The sequence below is a fragment of the Myotis yumanensis genome, unplaced genomic scaffold, assembly GCF_028538775.1.
Source record: "Myotis yumanensis isolate MYYU_CA2020_CCGP unplaced genomic scaffold, mMyoYum1.0.hap1 SCAF_11, whole genome shotgun sequence".
Taxonomy (NCBI): domain Eukaryota; kingdom Metazoa; phylum Chordata; class Mammalia; order Chiroptera; family Vespertilionidae; genus Myotis; species Myotis yumanensis.
This window is the reverse complement of record NW_027223762.1, coordinates 64330640-64349819: the sequence shown is the minus strand read 5'-3', so window position 1 is coordinate 64349819 and position 19180 is coordinate 64330640. Positions and strand designations below refer to the sequence as shown.

The following is a 19180-nucleotide window of genomic DNA, read 5'->3' as shown; positions in this document are numbered from 1 at the left end:
TTGAGAACTGAATTGTTCGAGATGAGAGACGTTTAAGAAACAAGGTTTGACTGTACATGCTTTGAAAATACCTCGGTATATGAATAATTTTTCACAATTTCTTCAAGAAAAAAATACATTCTGATCATAGAGTTTATAAAAAACAACTTTAATATAAGGCACTGTTGTCCTGAGCCCACACGATGCCCTCCTGCTTCTCAGTCGGCACCTGCACCCCCAGCAGAGCAAGCAGTTTATTTTACATGGAGATTCCTCCCCAAAGTACAGACGATGTTTCTCCTCAAAAATTACTATCCTAGACTCGTAACTGAACTAAAGAACATCTCGAGAAAAAAAAACAAACTATACCAGCTGTTATAACCCTGATCAAGGTTTCTAAGACTTCTCGTGTTTTAAGAGGCCCAGGAAATGAATTTATTCTTGTTATATCTGTTAAGTCCTCAAAACAAGAAAGGATAAAGCTACAAGTATGTCCTTGGTTCAAACTCTGCTTAATGAAAAGAGTTACCTTCGTAATGGGTTCAAGGATCAACCTTCTGTTTGCCACTTGACCCAAAAACATTCAACTGATTTCACCTCAAGGTCAGTACAGCGAAGTCTTAGTCGTCATTTTCTCTCATTAAATACGTTTAACATCGGAACTTTAGGAAAGCTGGATTCTTAATCAGAAGCCTGCAATTTATTTTAACAAAAACACCTTGCTTTTTAGTGCTAAGGACCTTACCTACTTTTTTGCAATAATCTTTCTTTGGATAACCATTCCTTCTGTAAGACACCTAAAGACATATTTCAAGTTCTTACCAAAAATTCTTCTGAAGGAAAAAGTCACCCAGGAAAGTTAAGCTTTGCTTTAAGTAGCTAAAGTGTTGTTTATATGTATTACAACAAAAAATCTACTCAGGATTATAACAGTTAAAACTGAGATCACAGCACAGCTGAACAACAGGTGGTGCTGATGAGGTACTACTTTGACATTTTGGTCTCGGAAGGCGTGTCCCCAGTGTCCAATGTCTTCAACAACCGGAAAAGGCCGGCAGCTTCTCGGATCCTACTGAACTCAATGCAGAACGCCTGCACTTCTATAAACAAGTCCTGCACGTTGATGATTTTGTTACGGATCAAGGATTGAAGAAAGACACACACCAGACGCACCAAACGATTCTGAAAAAGAAAAGAAAAATTCTGTGTGCCCATTTTCTTGGCAGCTTATTTATAAAATTTACTAAAATTTCTATTGGTTACCTGCATATACTTATCCTTAATCTGTTCACAAGTAGAGATGCAATTTGATATGTAAAGGTGGATGAACTCAGGAGGTAGGTCAACAGCTGTAGTCAGTCTGTGTCAGAGTAGAAGAGTAGGGTTATTTTATATCCTCACATCAAAGAACATTGTTAACCATAAGATAGCACGTTTCCTTTGGTCTTCTCGTGTAAATTTCTGACGACCAATTTAGCTAGTTTTAAATATACTTACGGAAATAACCCTAAGAGCCATGCCCATCTGTTAATAAATGACACTTGCATTTTGTAAGTGTCACTTTGCATTATGCATTGTAATCACTCATTAAGCAACCAATTCTGTGAGCACCATGTCTGTTTTGGCTGAATCATAATTCAGTTATTTTCCAAGCTCTAATAACCCTGACAATGATTCCATTCATTTACTAAACTCTGATTACATATAAGTGCTATGCAAAGCAGTGTGTGTGAGGGAGGTGTAAGTTTAGTAACTAAACTGTACAATATAACTTAAGTGCTAGAAAGAGTAATAATGTAAGTGAAAAGAGTTGGGAAAAGTCTTAAAAGGACGAATGACTTAAATTGACACTTCAGTAGAGGTGTCAATGGTCTGAGTAAAGCTTGGAGCCAGGGGTTCACAGGGTACTCAGGACCTTTGCCTTCAGACCTCGTGGGGGATGGGAGGGGGCACCTGGCTGAAGGTTAACAAAAGGCAGGGTATGGGGAGATCAGTTTAGAGCAGCCGTGGGCAAACTACGGCCCATTTGAAATGAATAAAACTAAAAAAAAAAAACAGACCGTACCCTTTTATGTAATGATGTTTACTTTGAATTTATATTAGTTCACACAAACACTCCATCCATGCTTTTGTTCCGGCCCTCTGGTCCAGTTTAAGAACCCATTGTGGCCCTCGAGTCAAAAAGTTTGCCCACCCCTGGTTTAGAGTCTCAAAAGGGGAAGTTGGTATTTTTAAAAGGACTCTAGGGAATGTTTATGGAAAAATAAAAAAAGGTATGCATGCTAACTATACAGTATGCATTTCTGGAAGAAACAAAACATTCCTAAGTCTAGAACTTTATCCATTGGGCCTTGAGGAACTAGGGTTCTAAGGAAACATCACCAGAGGCTGCTGCGGCCACAGCTGCTTCACACTCAAGAGTGACTCACGATCTCTGGGGGGGGGGGGGCACAAAGCAGATCTTGTTCCTGAGATTACTGAGTGATTCTTGGACCAAGTGCAAATGTCTGACAGTAACTTCCACAAGAACGTGGTGAGGGAAGAAGGAGCCCTCGGCTCGGCCCACCCCTGGACTTGACAGAACGCAGCCCTAAGAAGAGCGGTCTAAGGGCACAGGACAGGCCTCAAGGAGAAGGCAGGCGAAGCAGCGTGTTTTAAATGCGCAGCTCACCAGTTGCACCAGTAACAGAAAGTACAGCTAAAACCTCATGCTGCCTTTCCCACCCCACAAAGAAACACTCTCCTACTTGGGGTCACCTGGCTTCAGCTAGACTTTTTTCACTAGTTGATTAACTTAAAAGGACATGTTTTTTTTTTTCTTCTTTAAACATGGAATGCTTCACGAATTTGCATGTCATCCTTGCACAGGGGCCATGCTAATCTGTATCGTTCCAATTACAGTATATGAGAGGCCCAGTACACGAAATTTGTGCACTTGGGGGGGGGGGGGGCGCGGGGCGGGGGAGGGTCCCTCAGTTCAGCCTGTGCCCTCTCTCAGTCCAGGAGCCCTAGGGGGATGTCCAACTGCCATGGAGGCAGGAGAGGCTCCCACCACTGCCACTGCGCTCACCAGCTATGTACTAGGCTCAGGGCTTCTGGCTGAGCGCCTGCCCCCTGGTGGTCTGTGCACGTCATAGCGACCAGTTGTTCAGTCGATTTGCATATTAGCCTTTTATTACATAGGATTAATGCTAAATATTTGAAATCCTACCCTCTGGGTTCTTTCCTGGGGATGCTAAATTTACATGCAGTGAACACTAAGGCTCAGATATTTAATTTATTGGGTTTTCTCAGGCTAAGACCAGAAAAAACTTTGTGGTCGTTTTTCCCTGCTGGCCATGTAATCAGGTCTCTACACCGCCCGTCTGGCCACGAGTAGGGACTTACCGGTTCACCACTTCCATGGAATGTAAAGACATATCCATATTGACCAGGACTGAAAAGTACTCGGTGATCTGGCTGGACTGCATCAGCTTCAGCAGCATCTCTATGGCGACAAGAGGGTTGTTCTCCACCAGGTCAGGAAGCTTGGCTGGCGTGAGGCCAATATGATAAACAAGTTTGGGGTCTTTTTCCAACTCACCAAGGAGCTAAGTTTTTTTTTTAAAAAAAAAGAGGTTCTTGAGTCAAAGTAGCATTCTCTTTGCTGCATACAAAAATGCATATTTTATTTACAAGCAGCTACAAAATTACCTGCATTAAACCAACTTCATAAATTTCTTCCCTGAAATACATGATCATAATGACTTGGTATTTTTCAATTTACATCTGAATTATAATGATTTTAAAATATAAACCCCTCTATTATTGTTACTTTTTCCTCACCTGAGGATACGTTTTATTGATTTTGAGAAAGAGAGAGAGAGAGAGAGAGAGAGAGAGAGAGAGACATCAATTGGTTGCCTCCTGTGTGCGTCCCAACCAGGGATCAAACCAGAAACGTAGGTATGTGCCCTGACTGGGAATCAAACCCACAATCTTTGTGGTATACGGGATGACACTCCAATCAACTGAGCCACCCGGCCAGGGCGATAAATTAAGACAGTTTATAAATATGCCAGTGATTCCTCCTGGGAATTAAGCCAGACTCAATATTGTCTGGTTGAATAAAATAAGTGGATTGTAACAACATCGTCCTTAAGTCCTTTGTGGGTTTCTTTTTCTGTCAAAAATAATTTTATTTACCAACCAGTTCCCCTAAAAAACCTAGACCGTAGAGAATTGAGGGACATCTAAACAACTGCACAGCCCCGCTCCAGGTGGGAAAAGGAAGCCTGGAGAGGGAGCAGGGTGGGGAGGGGGGAGCAGGTTGGGGAGGGGGGAGTAGCCAGGGGAGCGGGGAGCAGGCTGGGGAGGGGGGAGTAGCGTGGGGAGGGGGGGCTTTCTTGCAATCCACCCCTTTGCAGTATTTATGGTTCAAGCCACAAGCATACTTGTAATTCAAAAACAATTTTTTTCCTGCCAAATAATCAATTACTTTTACTTTAAAATTGTCTATGTTCTGTCCCCTATGTACTTTATGTACCAGAGTGGACTGTGCTTCTGGGCTGCCTAGTAAGTAAAGTGAACTACAAACAGCTGCCTACCTGACTCTGAAAGGAGTATTTCTGGTGGTCACTGCACTGGAGATGTCAGCATCTCCTGACAGGGTCTAATGTGAATGTGCGACCTGAACAGGAGTCACCAACCAGACGCCACCCACAGGGTGTCCTTGCCTTTCCCTCAAGGGCAGCGGGGCCCACTGTGAGCCTCAACCGCACTCCTACCCAGCGGTGTGATGGGGCGAGTTTACCACCTGAGCTTCCTCCTTCCTCCCCCATGACAGGCTGAGAAGTCGCTCACCCTCAGGAAGTTCCTGTCCAGCCACATGGATTGTCTGGCTGGCACATACCGGGAGCCAAGTGCCAAAAAAGCCCCTCCCCCTCTCCCAAAGTCACACTGACCCTAAACAAACCTGGGCACATGGTTAGTCACCAAGCTCCTGCCCCACCCGTGGGCGGGCAGAGCAGCGCTTCAGATCACCCTAGGGCAGTGATGGCGAACCTTTTGAGCTCGGCGTGTCAGCATTTTGAAAAACCCTAACTTAACTCTGGTGCTGTGTCACAGATAGAAATTTTTTGATACTTGCAACCATAGTAAAACAAAGACTTATATTTTTGATATTTACTTTATATATTTACATGCCATTTAACAAAGAAAAATCAACCAAAAAAATGAGTTCGCGTGTCCTCTGACACGCATGTCATAGGTTTGCCATCACTGCCCTAGGGGTCACTTACCACATGATGAGAAAACAAAAATCAATGCCTGACGGATTAAAGAAAAGGTTTACCTGTGTTTGTTGAGGAGAAGATAAGGGGCTTTTGAAGGCTTTGGCCATTATTCGCTTGATCTCTACACCTGTGCTATTCTTAACGCACATGGATTTATCCCACTGAATGGAATGGTCTGGCTCTGTTGGGTTCAGCCATGCCAGCTCATCCTCACAGATGTGGAGTGGAGGTGGTGGACGAATAAACTCTGGCCGAAAATGGCCTGTAAATGAGAAGTAACACGTGACTGCTTCTATCAGTGAGTTCACACTGCACACATCTGTGTGCATCTACACGCGTTTCACTTAATGAAGTAGACTAACACCCTTTTAATAAGAATAACATGATAAAACTGTGGCTTCAAAACCAGAAGCAGAAGGGATATAGGTCAGGGTTCATTCATGATACAAAGAAAGTGAAGCACACACATTATTATGCCAGAGACCAAATGGCTGTATTTCTGGAAAAGAGAGGCACCAGGAGCTGACAACCTTCATTCGAGCATGCTTACCACTCAATGCAAAGGACACAACCTGCCCTACTGGTGACAGTCTCTCGGGAAAATGAAACCCTATTTGATCTCACTCATCCTATTCTTAGTTACCACTATTCTATCCTGAGACCACTAGGCTGTGTACTAGTAGTTCAGCCTTTGCATCTTACAACCTTGAAGTGGCAAATTACATGGAGATGAAATGTCAGTGGTTGAGTGTCGACCTATGAACAAGGAGGTCACGTGGCTCAAGGTTGAACATTAACCTATGAACCAGGAGGAAACAGTTCGATTCCTGGTCATGGCACATGCCAGGGCTGTGGGCTCAATCTCCAGTAGGCGGCGTGTAGGAGGCAACTGATCAATGATTCTCTCTCATCATTGATGTTTCTATCTCTTTCCCCCTCTGCTCTCTGAAATCAATAAAAATAAATATTTTTTAAAATGTATGGTTGATTTGACATTTTCAAATGAATCTGAAGACTTCCATAAATTCACAAATACCATATTCATTTTCATAAAACAGTAAAAGTACAACAGGAAAATAAAGTGACTCAACACTTCACCTATTTCATAAAACATGATTGCTCTCTAAGTTAGAAACCCACTAAAATAATGCTGGCTGGAACTTCTGCTAAACAAATTCCACACCTTGGTCTCCACACAGGGCTGATGGCTCGTTCCTCTGGATCCTAGCCCCTGCAAAATCTGAGAGCGTACTCTAGTTTACTGAAAATGTCTGTTTTCTGGCTAAGAACTAACACCGTATGTCACACTCTCTCTTCATTTACATCGCAGAACTAGCCGCTGAAGCTCTTTCCAACAGAATCAGTTTTTAACACTTCATGGGAAGCACGACACCGTGTGTCAGGTTCCCGCAGGAGGGATGCCTGGTGCCCTGACCGGTGTCTGCAGGTTTGCTGTCACCTGCCTCCCGTGGCCCAGGCATCAACGCTGGTCCTGGCACGTGTGAGCTACACACCGGGTGCATGAGCTTCAGGCACACCTGTGACCGGCTGAGACTTACTGTAAACGGCACAGAGTCAGTGTGAGCTTCAGGCTCATGGGGACGCTGCGATCTGAAGAACCTGTTCTCACCCCTGAGCAGAAGGCAGGCCTTCACCAGTAAAACCACACAGAAGCCTATAAAACCACAAGATGCCACTCTAATACTTCAAGTTCAATGGATTTTTTTTTAAATTAAGAACTATAAGATCAGGAAAACTATACAATGGAGAAAATAATGATAGTGATAAAATTAATAAAGAGGTATAATAATAAGCTACAAAATAGTCTCATTTCAGTAAAATCGGAGAATGTGTATCTTCACATGCGCTGATGACAGATACTGTGATTTCATTACAGAAGGTAACTTTCACCAAGGGTCCCCACGGCCCTCTAGACACTCCACTAAAGAGTTTCTCACTAGATTCTAGTTTAAGCAGCAACGAAACTAACAATGTTTTAGAAAAGCAACTCAGGACGATGATAAAATAAAACCAAGAGTATGAAACATGTACCTACTTTCAATAGCTGGCTTCGGTCCACTGACTAAAGCTTCCGTGATCTGAGAGGCAACGGAGCTGTCAAATCCAGAATTAGAAGAGTCGGGGTCTGGGTCACTGAGAACACTGGGGAAGCCAGCCTTACTCTGGGTTGGCAATTCAGACTGGCGTTCTGAAAAGGTCAAAAACGGAGACATTTTAAAATTAAGGGCACCTCAAGGAGAATGAAAAGACAGGCTACTAACTGCGGAAAGCTACCTGCCTCACATGTGCAAAGGGCCAGATCCAGAATGTGTGTATTTTTCTTCAAAACACCTACAAATCAGTTTTTAAAAATGGGAAAACATGGGCCAATGACTTCAACAAGAGTTTTATTTTTAAAAACCTAAAAGCCTGGACCTGGCTGGTGTGACTCAGTTGGGTGGGGCATTGTCCCATGCACCAAAAAGGTCAATGATACCATTCCCCATCGGGGCACATACCCAGATTGAGGTTCAATCCCTGGTTGGGGTGCGTGAGGGAGGCAACCAATCGGTGTTTCTCTCCCTTCCTCTTCCTTCCTCTCTCTCAAAACTCCATAAAAACATAGCCTCAGGTGAAGATTAGAAATAATAAAAACAAACAAAAACCATAAATCCTGAATGGCCAATGAACATCTGAAAAATATTCTCAATCCCATTAGGAACCAGGGAGAAATCAGTTAAAACACAAGGTATTATTACACACCCACCAGATTGGCAGAAATTAACAAGCCTGACGTTATCAAATGCAGAGGAAGTTGTCGGGTGACTGGCACACTGCTAATGGGCATGAAAACTGGCACAGCAACGTGAAAACCAAGCCCCACTACTTGATCAGTCTCCCGTGTGCTTATCGTCCCATCTAGCAGAAACTGCCACGCGTGCACCAGGACGATACACAACAATGTCCACAGCATCATTACGCCCATCAGCTGTAGAGCAGATGAAGAACGTGTATCCAATACATAGAATATATACTTACAACTCGACATCAAAAAACAATCCAATTAAAAAATGGGCGTCCTGGCCAGTGGGTGTGGCTCAGTGTTAGAGCATCGCGGGTTCCCAGTCCTGGACATGTACCTGGGTTGTAGGTTTGCTTCCCCGGCCTGTCTGGGTGGGTGCAGAAGGCAACCAATCAATGTGTCTTTCTCACATCGATGTTTCTCTTTCTTTCTTTTTTAAAATATATTTTTATTGATTTCAGAGAGGAAGGGAGAGGGAGAGAGAGATAGAAACATCAGTGATGAGAGAGAATCATTGATTGGCTGCCTCTTGCACGTGCCACTGGGGATCCAGCCCACAACCCGGGCCTGTGCCCTCATCCTGGTTCATAGGTCAACGCTCAACCACTGAGCCAGGACAACCAGGCTCTTTTTCTTGCTCTTCCTTTCTTTCCCTTCCTTCCTTCCTTCCTTTCATCCTTTCTCTCTCTTTTTCTTTCTCTCTCTCTCTCTCTCTCAGTCTCTCTCCTTCCCTCCCCCGAACCCACCTTCCTCCCCTCCACTCTCTAAAAATCAATGGATAAAATATCCTCTGGTGAGGATTAACAAAACAAAACAAAACAAATCCAAATAAATGGGCAAACAGTCTGAATACACATTTTTCCAAAAAGGACAGATGGCCATGAAAAGATGCTCAATGTCACTAATCATCAAGGAAATAGAAATCAAAGCCATGAGATATCACCACACACATGGCAGAATGGCTATTATCAAAAACAAGAAACCTGGTTAGGTACTCAGTTGGTTAGAGCGTCACCCCAATATGCCAAGGTTGTATGTTTGATCTCCGGTCAGGGCATATACAATAAGCAACCAATGAATGCATAAATAAGTAGAATAACAAACCAATGTTTCTCTCTCTCTCTCTCTCTCAAAAAGATAATCAATTAAAAAAAAAAAAAAGCTTGGCTGGTGTGACTCAGTGGTTGAGCTTCGACCTATGAACCAGGAGGTCACAGTTCGATTTCCCATCAGGAAACATGCACAGGTTGTGGGCTCAATCTCCAGTGTGGGGCATGCAGGAGGCAGCCGATCAATGATTCTCCTTCATCACTGATGTTTCTATCTCTCTCTCCCTCTCCCTTCCTCTCTGAAACCAATAAAAATATTTCTTTTAATTCTTAAATTTCAAAATATATATTAAGAGTTGAGATGATAAATGCTGGCAAGGATATAGAGAAAAGGGAACCTTTGTGTACTGTTAGAGGAAATGTAAGTTGGTGCAGCTACTATAGAAAACAGTATGGAGGTTCCTCAAAAAATTAAAAATAGAGCTACCATATGATCCGGCAATTCCATTTCTGGTTGGATTCACACACATCTCACTCACTCACCACACCTTCGGTCCATGGATCCCACTGAGAGATCGGAATCTCAGGCCTCTGCAAAGATGATCTGTGTCGCTAGTTCCAGATAAGATAGGTGGACTTGGCTTTTTCTTCCCCCACTTGGGAAATGAATGGCTTGTGACATCTTAAACTTGGGTAGGGGACCGCAGCAGCAGGCTTGGCCAGCCACTCGGCCCAGCTTCTCAATCCTACTCTAGTCATATATTCCTTTCTGAGCTTGACATACTTTAAAACTTCTCACAGGCTGACTCGTCATCACAAGTTGAGGGATCAGATTTGATTCTCACATTACTGAATACAAAGCTGGCCTCCTCAAGCTATGTATTACTTCTGAAGGTGAGGTCCCTGAAATTGTCGATCACCTCTGTACCCCGTTTTCATACTATCTTTGGTTTTGGAAATAATCATTTTATTTCTGTTAATAGATTGTATCTGGCACTAGAGAATAATAAGCACTTCTGTGTACCTTCAATCTGAAAAGTCTTGAAAAGATTTTTCTGGATTTCAAAAAATAACCATTATTATACTGCTAATACCCAGCAGTTAAAAAAGGAGGTCAGAATGCTGCAAGGAAAACAGTTTGCGGAAAGATGTCACCTTATATAAGCAGCCAAATGTCACAGGTGCATTAGTCTATGACTGGGGCCCTGTCAGAATCAATACTGTGGTTCATTTAATCACAAGGCCAAGGGTCCACCAATCTGGCTACATATCAGTTTCCCTAGTGAATCACCCTCAAGCATAAGACTCGAGCATCTGTGTTTTTGCTTAGAGCAAGCAAGCAGGTGCCTCTCCTTCACTCCTTCTGCCCAGTTCAAGAAGGTGCCCTTTTTTCTATCACATCACACCTCTGTTTGAGCAGTGCCCATGCATTTGCTTATATGTGTAGCACAGAAGTTGCCCAAACAATCTTGAAACAGAAGAACAAAATGGAGGTCTCGCACTTCCTATTCTCAAAACTCATTATAGAGCCACTATACTCAGAAGTGTGCCCCGGAATAAACAGACACGTAAGCCATGATACAGAACAGAAGTGCCAGGAATAAATCCTCCCATATACGGTCAAACCATTTTCAACAATGGTGCCCTGAGAACACTGCTTTGGCTACTCAGCATCCCTTGAGATTCCATATGAATTTTATGATGGGTTTTTCTATTTTTGCAAAACATACCTTTTATAGGAATTGCATTGAATGTGTGATCTCACTTTGAGCAAAACTGACATGAGGAACATTTTTTTATGTTTTTAACAAACAATTTTATTCAGTGTTCTTCTTAAATTGAAAAAGCAATCCATTCAAGTGAAAACTCAAAATGAACCTAGATTATGAAGGGTTTCCTATTCTTGTCTCTTGAATTTCCCTCCAATCCATGTATCCTACACTCCAGCTGCACAAAATCTCTCAGCTTCTGATTCCAGATTTCAAGACATCCAATACTCCAAGTGCCTTTCCCTCCCCACCACCGCCTCCCATCAGTACCCAGCAAAAGTACTGGAACTGTGTTTTTCAAGGAAAATACTAATCTTTTAGCGCAGCCACAGACCTGCATGTTAAGTGGAGTAACTTAAGAAAAAACTCCTAATATAATACACAAAAATGCCCAAATCACCCATCCCTCCTTACCAGCCAAGGCTAGCTGAAGCCCGCTAATGTCCACAGACTGGCCCATGTTCCCGACATCCATCAGTGCGATCTGCCGAGGTGTCTTTTTGAAGAGTTCCCTTGGGGGTGCCAGCATTAGCTGGGAAAGAAAAAACTTTTCTGGCGGAGTTATAGGAGGTAAAAATCCTGTAAATAAAGATGTATAACAATTTCTCCAGTGGTTATTTTAAAAAATTAACACGAATCTGGTAAAATTAGCATTTGCTACTTGCCATCTCAACTTATGTTAAAAGACAAAATTATTTTAAGTTTCAGTTACTCAAATATATACATTTATGAAAATGTAATTAAATGTCATTTGAAATGCTATGATTTGTGGCAATATCAATGACAGTTAAGATTTCTGTAATTAAGAATTCTGTTTTTAACATGCCTCAATTCCAGCGAAGGCTAAATAAAGCTTCCGTCCCGCAAGCGAAAACAAATGTAAAACTGCAACATTCAGCAATGCTTTTCCTCTGCTACCAGCCACTGTGCGGAGGTTGGAGACGGAAGCCACCACCAGCAGCGCGCCCATGCCCTCCCCTCCCCTCCTGGCCTCCTCCCCTCCCGGAGGCAGCGCAGCTCCCACCTCCCATCTCCCATCTCCAGGGCTGTCCGCTTCCTCCCGTCCCACCTTCAGCTGCGCACCCACCCAAACACCGGGCCATCCCCTGGCCTCCTCCTGCTGGGACACACAGACAGCCTTCCTGGTTTCCAAGCAACCAGTTCTGACTCCTGCTGACCCAGTGCCCTTAGTCCACACTCCCACTTACCTTTTAGTTACATTTCTAGGAACGAATCTGCTTACACTACTGAACCTGTTTACACAGAATTAAAGCCAGACTTCTGCACCATGATAAAACCTTCGTAATCTGGTCCTGGCCCACTTCCCTAATCTCGTCTCTTGAATTCCCCTCCAATCCATGTGTCCGACGCTGCAGCTGCACAACCTCTCTCAGCTTCTGATTCCAGATTTCAAGACGCCCAGTATTCCACATTCTTTGAGACCTGCAGGGCCCCCTCCCTCCCCGCCACCACCTCCCATCAGGACCCAGCAAAAGCGTCCCTCCTGCCCTGGCCGGTTTGGCTCAGTGGATAGAGCGTTGGCCTGGGGACTCAAGGATCCCAGGTTAGATTCCGGTCAAGGGCATGTACCTGGGTTGCGGGCACATCCCCAGTGGGGGGTGTGCAGGAGGCAGCTGATCGATGTTTCTCTCATCGATGTTTCTAACTCTCTATCCCTCTCCCTTCCTCTCTGTAAAAAATCAATAAAATACATTTTTTTTAAAAAGCGTCCCTCCTGGGAGCCGGCAGGCCACAGGCAGCTGTCCCTGTGCCCCCAGCATCTGCAGGCAGCATCAGGCACAGCCCGACCACACTGTGGACTGTGTATGTCTCTCCAGCCAGCCCACGCCTTTCTTGGTTCAGGGAAGCCTTCTTATTTACTCCCATCCATTCCCGACCCTGGCTCCGCATCAGGGCGCACCCACTGGAGGCTCCCCCTCGGCTGGGCACCTAGCCTGGGCCTGACACTCCCTGCTGGGTATGTGAGCACCACCCCCAGCTAATTTAATAAAAGTAGGACTGATAGGGGGTAGCACTTACCAAGAAATACTTTTACTCATAATAATTCTACCAGCTAGGAACTGTCTGCATTTTCACAGATAAAAAACTGAGGTAGAGAGAGATAAAATAAGCAATTCAAGGATTCCTTCCTTGGCAAATTTGTGTTTACAATGAAACCTACTGTCTAGATTTAGGTTTAGACTCCTCAGATTTGAGAATGACATCATATAAGGCATTACCCCTTTGTCTACCCTGAGGAATTCAAAGGGCCTTGTGACCTAAACCCCAACCTGTCCGTCCCCATCCCCTCGGCCCTAGGGGCACCCTGGGGGGGGGAGGGGCACGCACGCTGCCTTCACTCTCCATCTCGCACTTCCCGGGAGCCAGCCCCCTGCCTGTCCGGGCATCTCCTCCCGCAGCCCCGGGTGAGCGCCGCAGGGAACAGGCCAGAAGCGGCGCTACCCGGGCTCCGGGCGCCGGGAGCTGCCGGCGGGGCCCCGCTGGCCGCGAACCCCCTGCACGGTCAGCACCCGCGGCCGTCACCCTGGGCCCCCGAATAAGCACCCGCCTGCGGAGCGGCCTTCCCCCGGCACCCCGCTCGGTGCCTTCCCCGCTGCGGGCTGCGAATCCCATAGAGCAGCAGCCGCTTAAAAAGAGCGGTGGCCTCCCAGCGACCTCGCTGCCATCTCCTCTCAGAGGCGGCCGCGCCAGGAGGTGTCACTGGACACTTTCTCAGCGCCCGGCCCCGAGCCGAGCCGACCTCCATCCCCGCAGGATCCGAGGGCCCAACCGCCGGCGGGGCGGGCCGCCGCGTCTCCAGACGCCGCTCAACGTGCCCTCGCCAGCCACTGGCTCGGTTCGGCGCCACGGCCTCCGGCTACTCGTCTGAGACTGAAACCCGGGGCAGCCGGCGTCCTTGGACGGCGCCGCTCGGGCGGATTTCTGAGACACTAAGCGCGCCGGGCGCCGAAGAGGAGCAGCCTCGGCGCCAGGACCGACCCCGCAGCCCCCTCCCGCCCCCGGCGGCGGCCGCGCACCTGAGAGCGGAGGCCGGTCGGGCTCCTGGCCGCCGCGGGCGGGCGGCGCGGGGTTGAGCAGGTGCGCGAAGCTGGCGGCGAAGGGGTTGGCGGCGAGCGGCTCGGTGCGGTACATCTCCCAGAGCAGGTAGAGCGCCGTGAGCCGCTGCGCCGCGCTGGGCAGCAGGTCGGGCTGCTGCAGCAGCAGCACCAGCACGGAGCCCAGGCGGAAGTGGTCGGCCTTGCTGAAGTAGTGGTGGAAGGCGGTGGACAGGCCCTCGAACGTGCTGCCGCCGCCCGCCTCCTCCGAGATGATGCTCAGCAGGCTCGACAGCTCCTTGGGGCTCAGGCTCATCCTGCCCGCAGGGCCGCCGCCTCCCGGCCCGGGCCCGCTCGCCGCGCCTCTGCCGCCGCCGGAGCCCCCCGGGCCGCCCCTGGGTGCCGCCGCCGCCTCCCGAGGCCCACTTTGTTCCGCGGCGGTGGAAAGCCGGCCAGACGCCGCGCCCGCCCCGCCGCCACGCATCCACCTCGCCCGCCGCACCGCTCCCGCCCGCACCGCTCCCAGAGGAGTGGCTCGGCGATGGCACCGCCCCCGGCCGTAAAGCGCGCCACCTCACGATAGCGTCGCACACAGAGCCGGGAAGCCAAACCGCCACCTCGTAGAGGAGGAGGGGGAGGAGCTGGACGGGAGGATCCGGAAGTGGCGTAGGCGGGACCGGAAGTGGGTCGGGGCCTGGCGTCACCTTCCCCAGAGCACCTCCGGTCTGGCAGCCGCTGAGCGAGCTCCCCGGGCAGCTCCCGCCCCGCGGAGTCGCAGGAAGTGTTGTCAAGGAAAGAAACGTTCAAACCTTTTTAATGTTTTTATTGATTTTAGAGAGAGGATCACGGGTAGGCTGCCTTCTGCACGCCTCCCACCGGGGACCGAGCCCACGACCTCAGAGCCCGTGAAGCGCCCAACCACTGAGCCACGCGGTCTGGGACCCTAGAGAATTTTTATGAGTTTATTTCAGCCAAACTGACAATTGCTGGGAAGCAAAACCTCAACGGATTGAGAACACGCTCCGAAAAATGGCACTTTTGAACCTTACTTTATACATTACAATTAGAAGACGTAAGATTGGCTACATAAAACCCATTGCTGATAGACTAGGGAAGCGGGAGAAAGCCAGGGGGGCTCTGGGCCTGGGTGAGCAGCAGAGTGATCGACACCTGCTTCTTTCACTTGGCGGGTGCAGGGTAGTTAACAGTCCGCAATTAACGATGACAGAGAGGGTTTGTGGTCTGTTGGGGGTGCCTATGATTTAAGGGGTGTGGGAAAGGGGAAGTTACTTAGTTATTGCAAAGGCGTGTTATCAGGTCTGGTCTCCTAGATGCATAAACAACGGGCTCCGTTCAGGGGAAGATGGACCTTTGTTAGGGGAAAATAGCTTAAAAGTTTTAATTTCGCCCTAGCCTGTTTGGCTCAGTGGATAGAACGTTGGCCTGCGGACTGAAGGGTCCCAGGTTCGATTCTGGCCAAGGGCACATGCCCAGGTTGCAGGCTCCTTCCCCAGTGGGGGGTGTGCAGGAGGCAGCCTATCAATGATTCTCTCTCATTGATGTTTTTAGCTCTCCCTCTCCTTTCCTCTCTCAAATCAATAAAGAAATACATATTTTTTAAAAAGTTTTAATTTCACACCATCCTGTGTGGTTACTTCAAGTCTCTGAGTTTGTAAGGCCGCCATGCAGGTCCCCTCAGCTTGTCAGGTTTAGTTTGTGGCCCCTTTGGCATATGAGCTTGAAAGGACAGAACGGGACTGATAGCTGGGTCCCTAACCCCTCTTCCAAGAAAAAGCCACAGAATGTATCAGTTACTCAGCCTGTCCTTATCTCAGCCAATAGGAATGCAAGGGAAACAAACCCAAGGCCAAAAGTATGCTGACCACCCCCCTGTCTTTGTGTAACCAGACCCTAGCTGCACCCTACCCTTGCGTCACTAGCCCCCGGCCCTCACTCAACCAACCGGAATCAGCCAAATCAGTGGTCCGAGTGAGCCCTCACCCCCCGACCCCAAGCCCTATAAAATCTTTGTTCTTTCAAGACTTGGGGCTCTCTCGCATCCTGCCGCAGCGTCGGTGGAGGCAGAGGGACCAAGCTCAGCTTGAATAAAGGCTCTATGCTTTTGCATCGGACTCGGTGCTCCCTGGTGGTTCTGTTGGGGGCTTGAAATCTGGGCATAACAAGCTGTTACTCAACCAAAGTTAATTTCCAGTCTTATACTCCATTTTGCAGAAATGGAATCAGATTGCATGAGAGCTTTTGTACATGGTCATTTTAACAAGATTTCAGAGAAGTTTTCCAATAAATACTCATTTACAAAATTGTTTTGCAACTTTTTTTTTCCAACTCTTTACTTAGCCTGCCCTAGGATGCTGATCCTGGATCTTGGTTGCATGTTGAAAGCCCTGAGGTGTCTTAGTGCCTGGTCCCAGCCCCAGAGATGATGACTGTTGACTCAGGTATTCCAGAACAAAAAGCAAAAACACCACTGCAAGTGATTCTTGTGTGCACTCGGAGGTGAGAAATGCCAGTGGCATTTCCCAGACTTCCCCAGTTCCTTCCAGGACCTACAGAAGCCTGCAGGCATTTCACTCACCAGTGATTCATTTTCACCAGGCCAGTTTTGGAAATCCAGTCTGCACTCAACAGTGCTCAGTAATTACCAACTTAAGTGCCACCTTCTAAAGTAAAATTGAAGGGGCGGAAATTGCTGGGTCATGAGGTATGCATATTTTTAAGGCTTTTCAGTTTCTTGCTAGATGTCCTTCAGAGAGATCCTGCCAATTAACATTCCCAAAGCAGCTGTTAAAAAAATTCAATCCAGTGAATTTGAAGATCTAATTGGCTTTTTTTAAGGATTAATAAATTGGGCAGTATCCCATCTAATCCTATGTAATAAAAGGCTAATATGCAAATTGTCCCTATGGGCAGGAGTTCAACTGACCAGGAGTTAGATGTGTGCTGACCACCAGGGGGCAGCATGGAACATGGCAGCACTGGCAATGGAAGCGCTGCCGGCCCCAATGGGCTCCGATGAGAGTGGGACTGGCGGGATGGTGGAGCAGGTGAGTGGGCAACACCAGGCCAAGGCAGGTGCAAAGGGAGACCCTCAACAGCAGCTGCTAGGGACCCTACCCATGCATGAACTTCGTGTACTGGGCCTCTAGTCTATATATATAAAAGTCTAAGCAACCATTCGACCAGTAGCTATGACACACACTGACCACCAGGGGACAGATGCTCAATGCACAGGCATGGAAACATGGAACAGACTGATGAATCTCAGGGGGGAGGGGAGAGGGAAGGGCAGGAAGAGATTAACCAAAGATCTTATATGCATACTAGAGGCCCAGTGCACGGATTCTTGCACTGGCGGGGTGTCCCTCAGCCTGGCCTGCGGAAATCAGCCCGAAACCAGCAGTCTGACATCTCCCAAGGGGTCCCAGATCCATGCACTGGGCCTCTAGTAAACAATAAGAGAGGCTGCTCCACGGACCTGTACGAAATGAAAGGTTTTTCTAGGAAACTCAGTCGGACAAAAAGTTTTAAAAAAAAAAATTGCTTCAGGTAAGGTCACCTATCTTTGGAGGAAAAGTGACAGGGGTCTTATCAACTAATGTTTTCAGTTCACATTCCGGAGCTTGCATGGTGTTGCTGTTTAAGATATTACAAAATATTTGCACATTGTGTTACCCCCCGCCCCCCAAAAAACTTGTTAAAGTGAAAACTACAGTCTCACAGTGCAAAATGGCATCACTCATGCTAAAAGCCCATGATACCAAACCTAGATTTAATACCTGACATAATTGTTATTTCACCCTCTCCCAGAAATGTAATCTTAATTAACCCGTTGGAATTTTCTGGTCAAGCGCCAGGAAGGTAATGTGTCCCTCAGTCCGCTCCATCCCCCATAAAAAGAAGAGGCAATCTGCATGATACACACCTTTCCCATTCCTGCCCAAAATGAACTTATTTTCTTTTGTTAATAGTTGCCTTGCCCACTTTGCTTCCTGTAAAAACCTTCCATCTTGAATGGCCCCTGAGAATTCCCTTCTAGCTGCTACATGGGATGCTGCCCAATTCAGTAATCACTTAAGAAAGCTAATTAGACCTTCAAATTTACTCAGGTGAATTTTGTTTTTAACACATTAAACGCCCTGTCAGTGTTCGGTGGCTGACACTATACTTCCCATCTGGAAAACAAAACAGGCTGGGTGCTTAACGTGTTAATAAACAATACCTTTTTTTCTGTAGAAGCATTTTCAAAATTAAGATATCCAGAGCTTCCTGTGTATTCCCTGAGAACACTCAGGCCCTGAGTTAACTTCCTGGTGACCACACACTGGGTGGCTTAGCCCGGCAGAAACATGCTCTGACCGTCTGGAAGCCGTGCCTCCGCAGCCTTAGAGAGAAGGCCTGCTGGTCCCCAGCCTCTGCTGGTGGCAGCGTCGCCGCTGGCCCTCGGCTCACAGCTGCACGTTCCAGTCCCTGTCTCTGCATCACATAGCTTTCTTCCAGGCCCTTCCCATGAGGACACCAGTCAGTGGATTTGGGGCCCACTCTAACCTGGTGTGATCTCATCTTAACTAATTACACCTGAAAAGACCCCATTTCCAAATAAGGTCACATTCTGAAGTTCCAAGTGGACATGAATTTTGGGGAGACTCTATTCAACCCAGTAGAAGCCCTAAGCTCTCATGAACATATGTCTTGGTAGTTCACACCCCCCTCATCTCTGCCCTTATTTTATTAACCTAAAAGTAAAAGGCCAAAGTGAGAGGCAGCAGCATTTATTTGAGATCAAAAGCATAGCTATTTGGGAAGCACTGATTCAGGCAGAAACCCAAATGATGCTTCAAGTAGGAGATTAGGAGGAGGCCAGTGTCACTTATGAGACAGGGAAGGAGAACAGTTACATCGATGAAGGAAGGTTCTCCCCAGGTGCAGATGAGCTAACATAGTGATGCTAGTTCTAAAGGGTGTTTCTCATTTCTAGTCCCATAGGTGTCATCCCTCCAATAGTCAGAATATCTGCTTTCTTGTTACCTTTGCAGACAGTCCTTCAGTCCTCTCTACTCCGCTGGCTGGCAACCCTGACTTGAGCTTGCAGGTTCTCTCAGGTCTGGCTCTGGAATGTGGTTTCCTGTAGAGGTGGTCAGTTTTTCCCAGCGGGCTCCAGGCACGTAGGGGAGAGCCTGTTGCAGTTCCCTGGACTAGAGCTATCCATGTGTCCTGTGATAAGGGTTGGGTT

General features: G+C 47.1%; 1 protein-coding gene and 1 pseudogene across 1 annotated transcript; both read right to left on the bottom strand.

Moving 5' to 3' along the window:
* Positions 1 to 127: 127 nt before the first annotated feature.
* CNOT11 (CCR4-NOT transcription complex subunit 11) lies at positions 128 to 14413 on the bottom strand. Its single transcript, XM_070429768.1, has 7 exons — positions 13912 to 14413; positions 11288 to 11452; positions 7309 to 7461; positions 5312 to 5514; positions 3367 to 3569; positions 1243 to 1339; positions 128 to 1161 (listed from the first exon to the last, which is right to left on the bottom strand). The coding sequence occupies exons 1-7, from the start codon at positions 14411 to 14413 to the stop codon at positions 964 to 966; spliced, it is 1521 nt and encodes a 506-aa protein (XP_070285869.1). The 3' UTR covers positions 128 to 963.
* Positions 2803 to 2901, bottom strand: LOC139020200 (U6 spliceosomal RNA; annotated as a pseudogene).
* Positions 14414 to 19180: the final 4767 nt, after the last annotated feature.

Bases quoted from the DNA above. Each gene is read 5' to 3' on its own strand.
- CNOT11 (XM_070429768.1), bottom strand. From the start codon at position 14,413: ATGCGTGGCGGCGGGGCGGGCGCGGCGTCTGGCCGGCTTTCCACCGCC. The intron at 5,515-7,308 runs GTAGGTACATGT...TCTCATTTACAG, and splicing joins ACCGAAGCCAGCTATTGAAA to GCCATTTTCGGCCAGAGTTT. The intron at 1,162-1,242 runs GTAACCAATAGA...TTTCTTTTTCAG, and splicing joins TTAAGGATAAGTATATGCAG to AATCGTTTGGTGCGTCTGGT.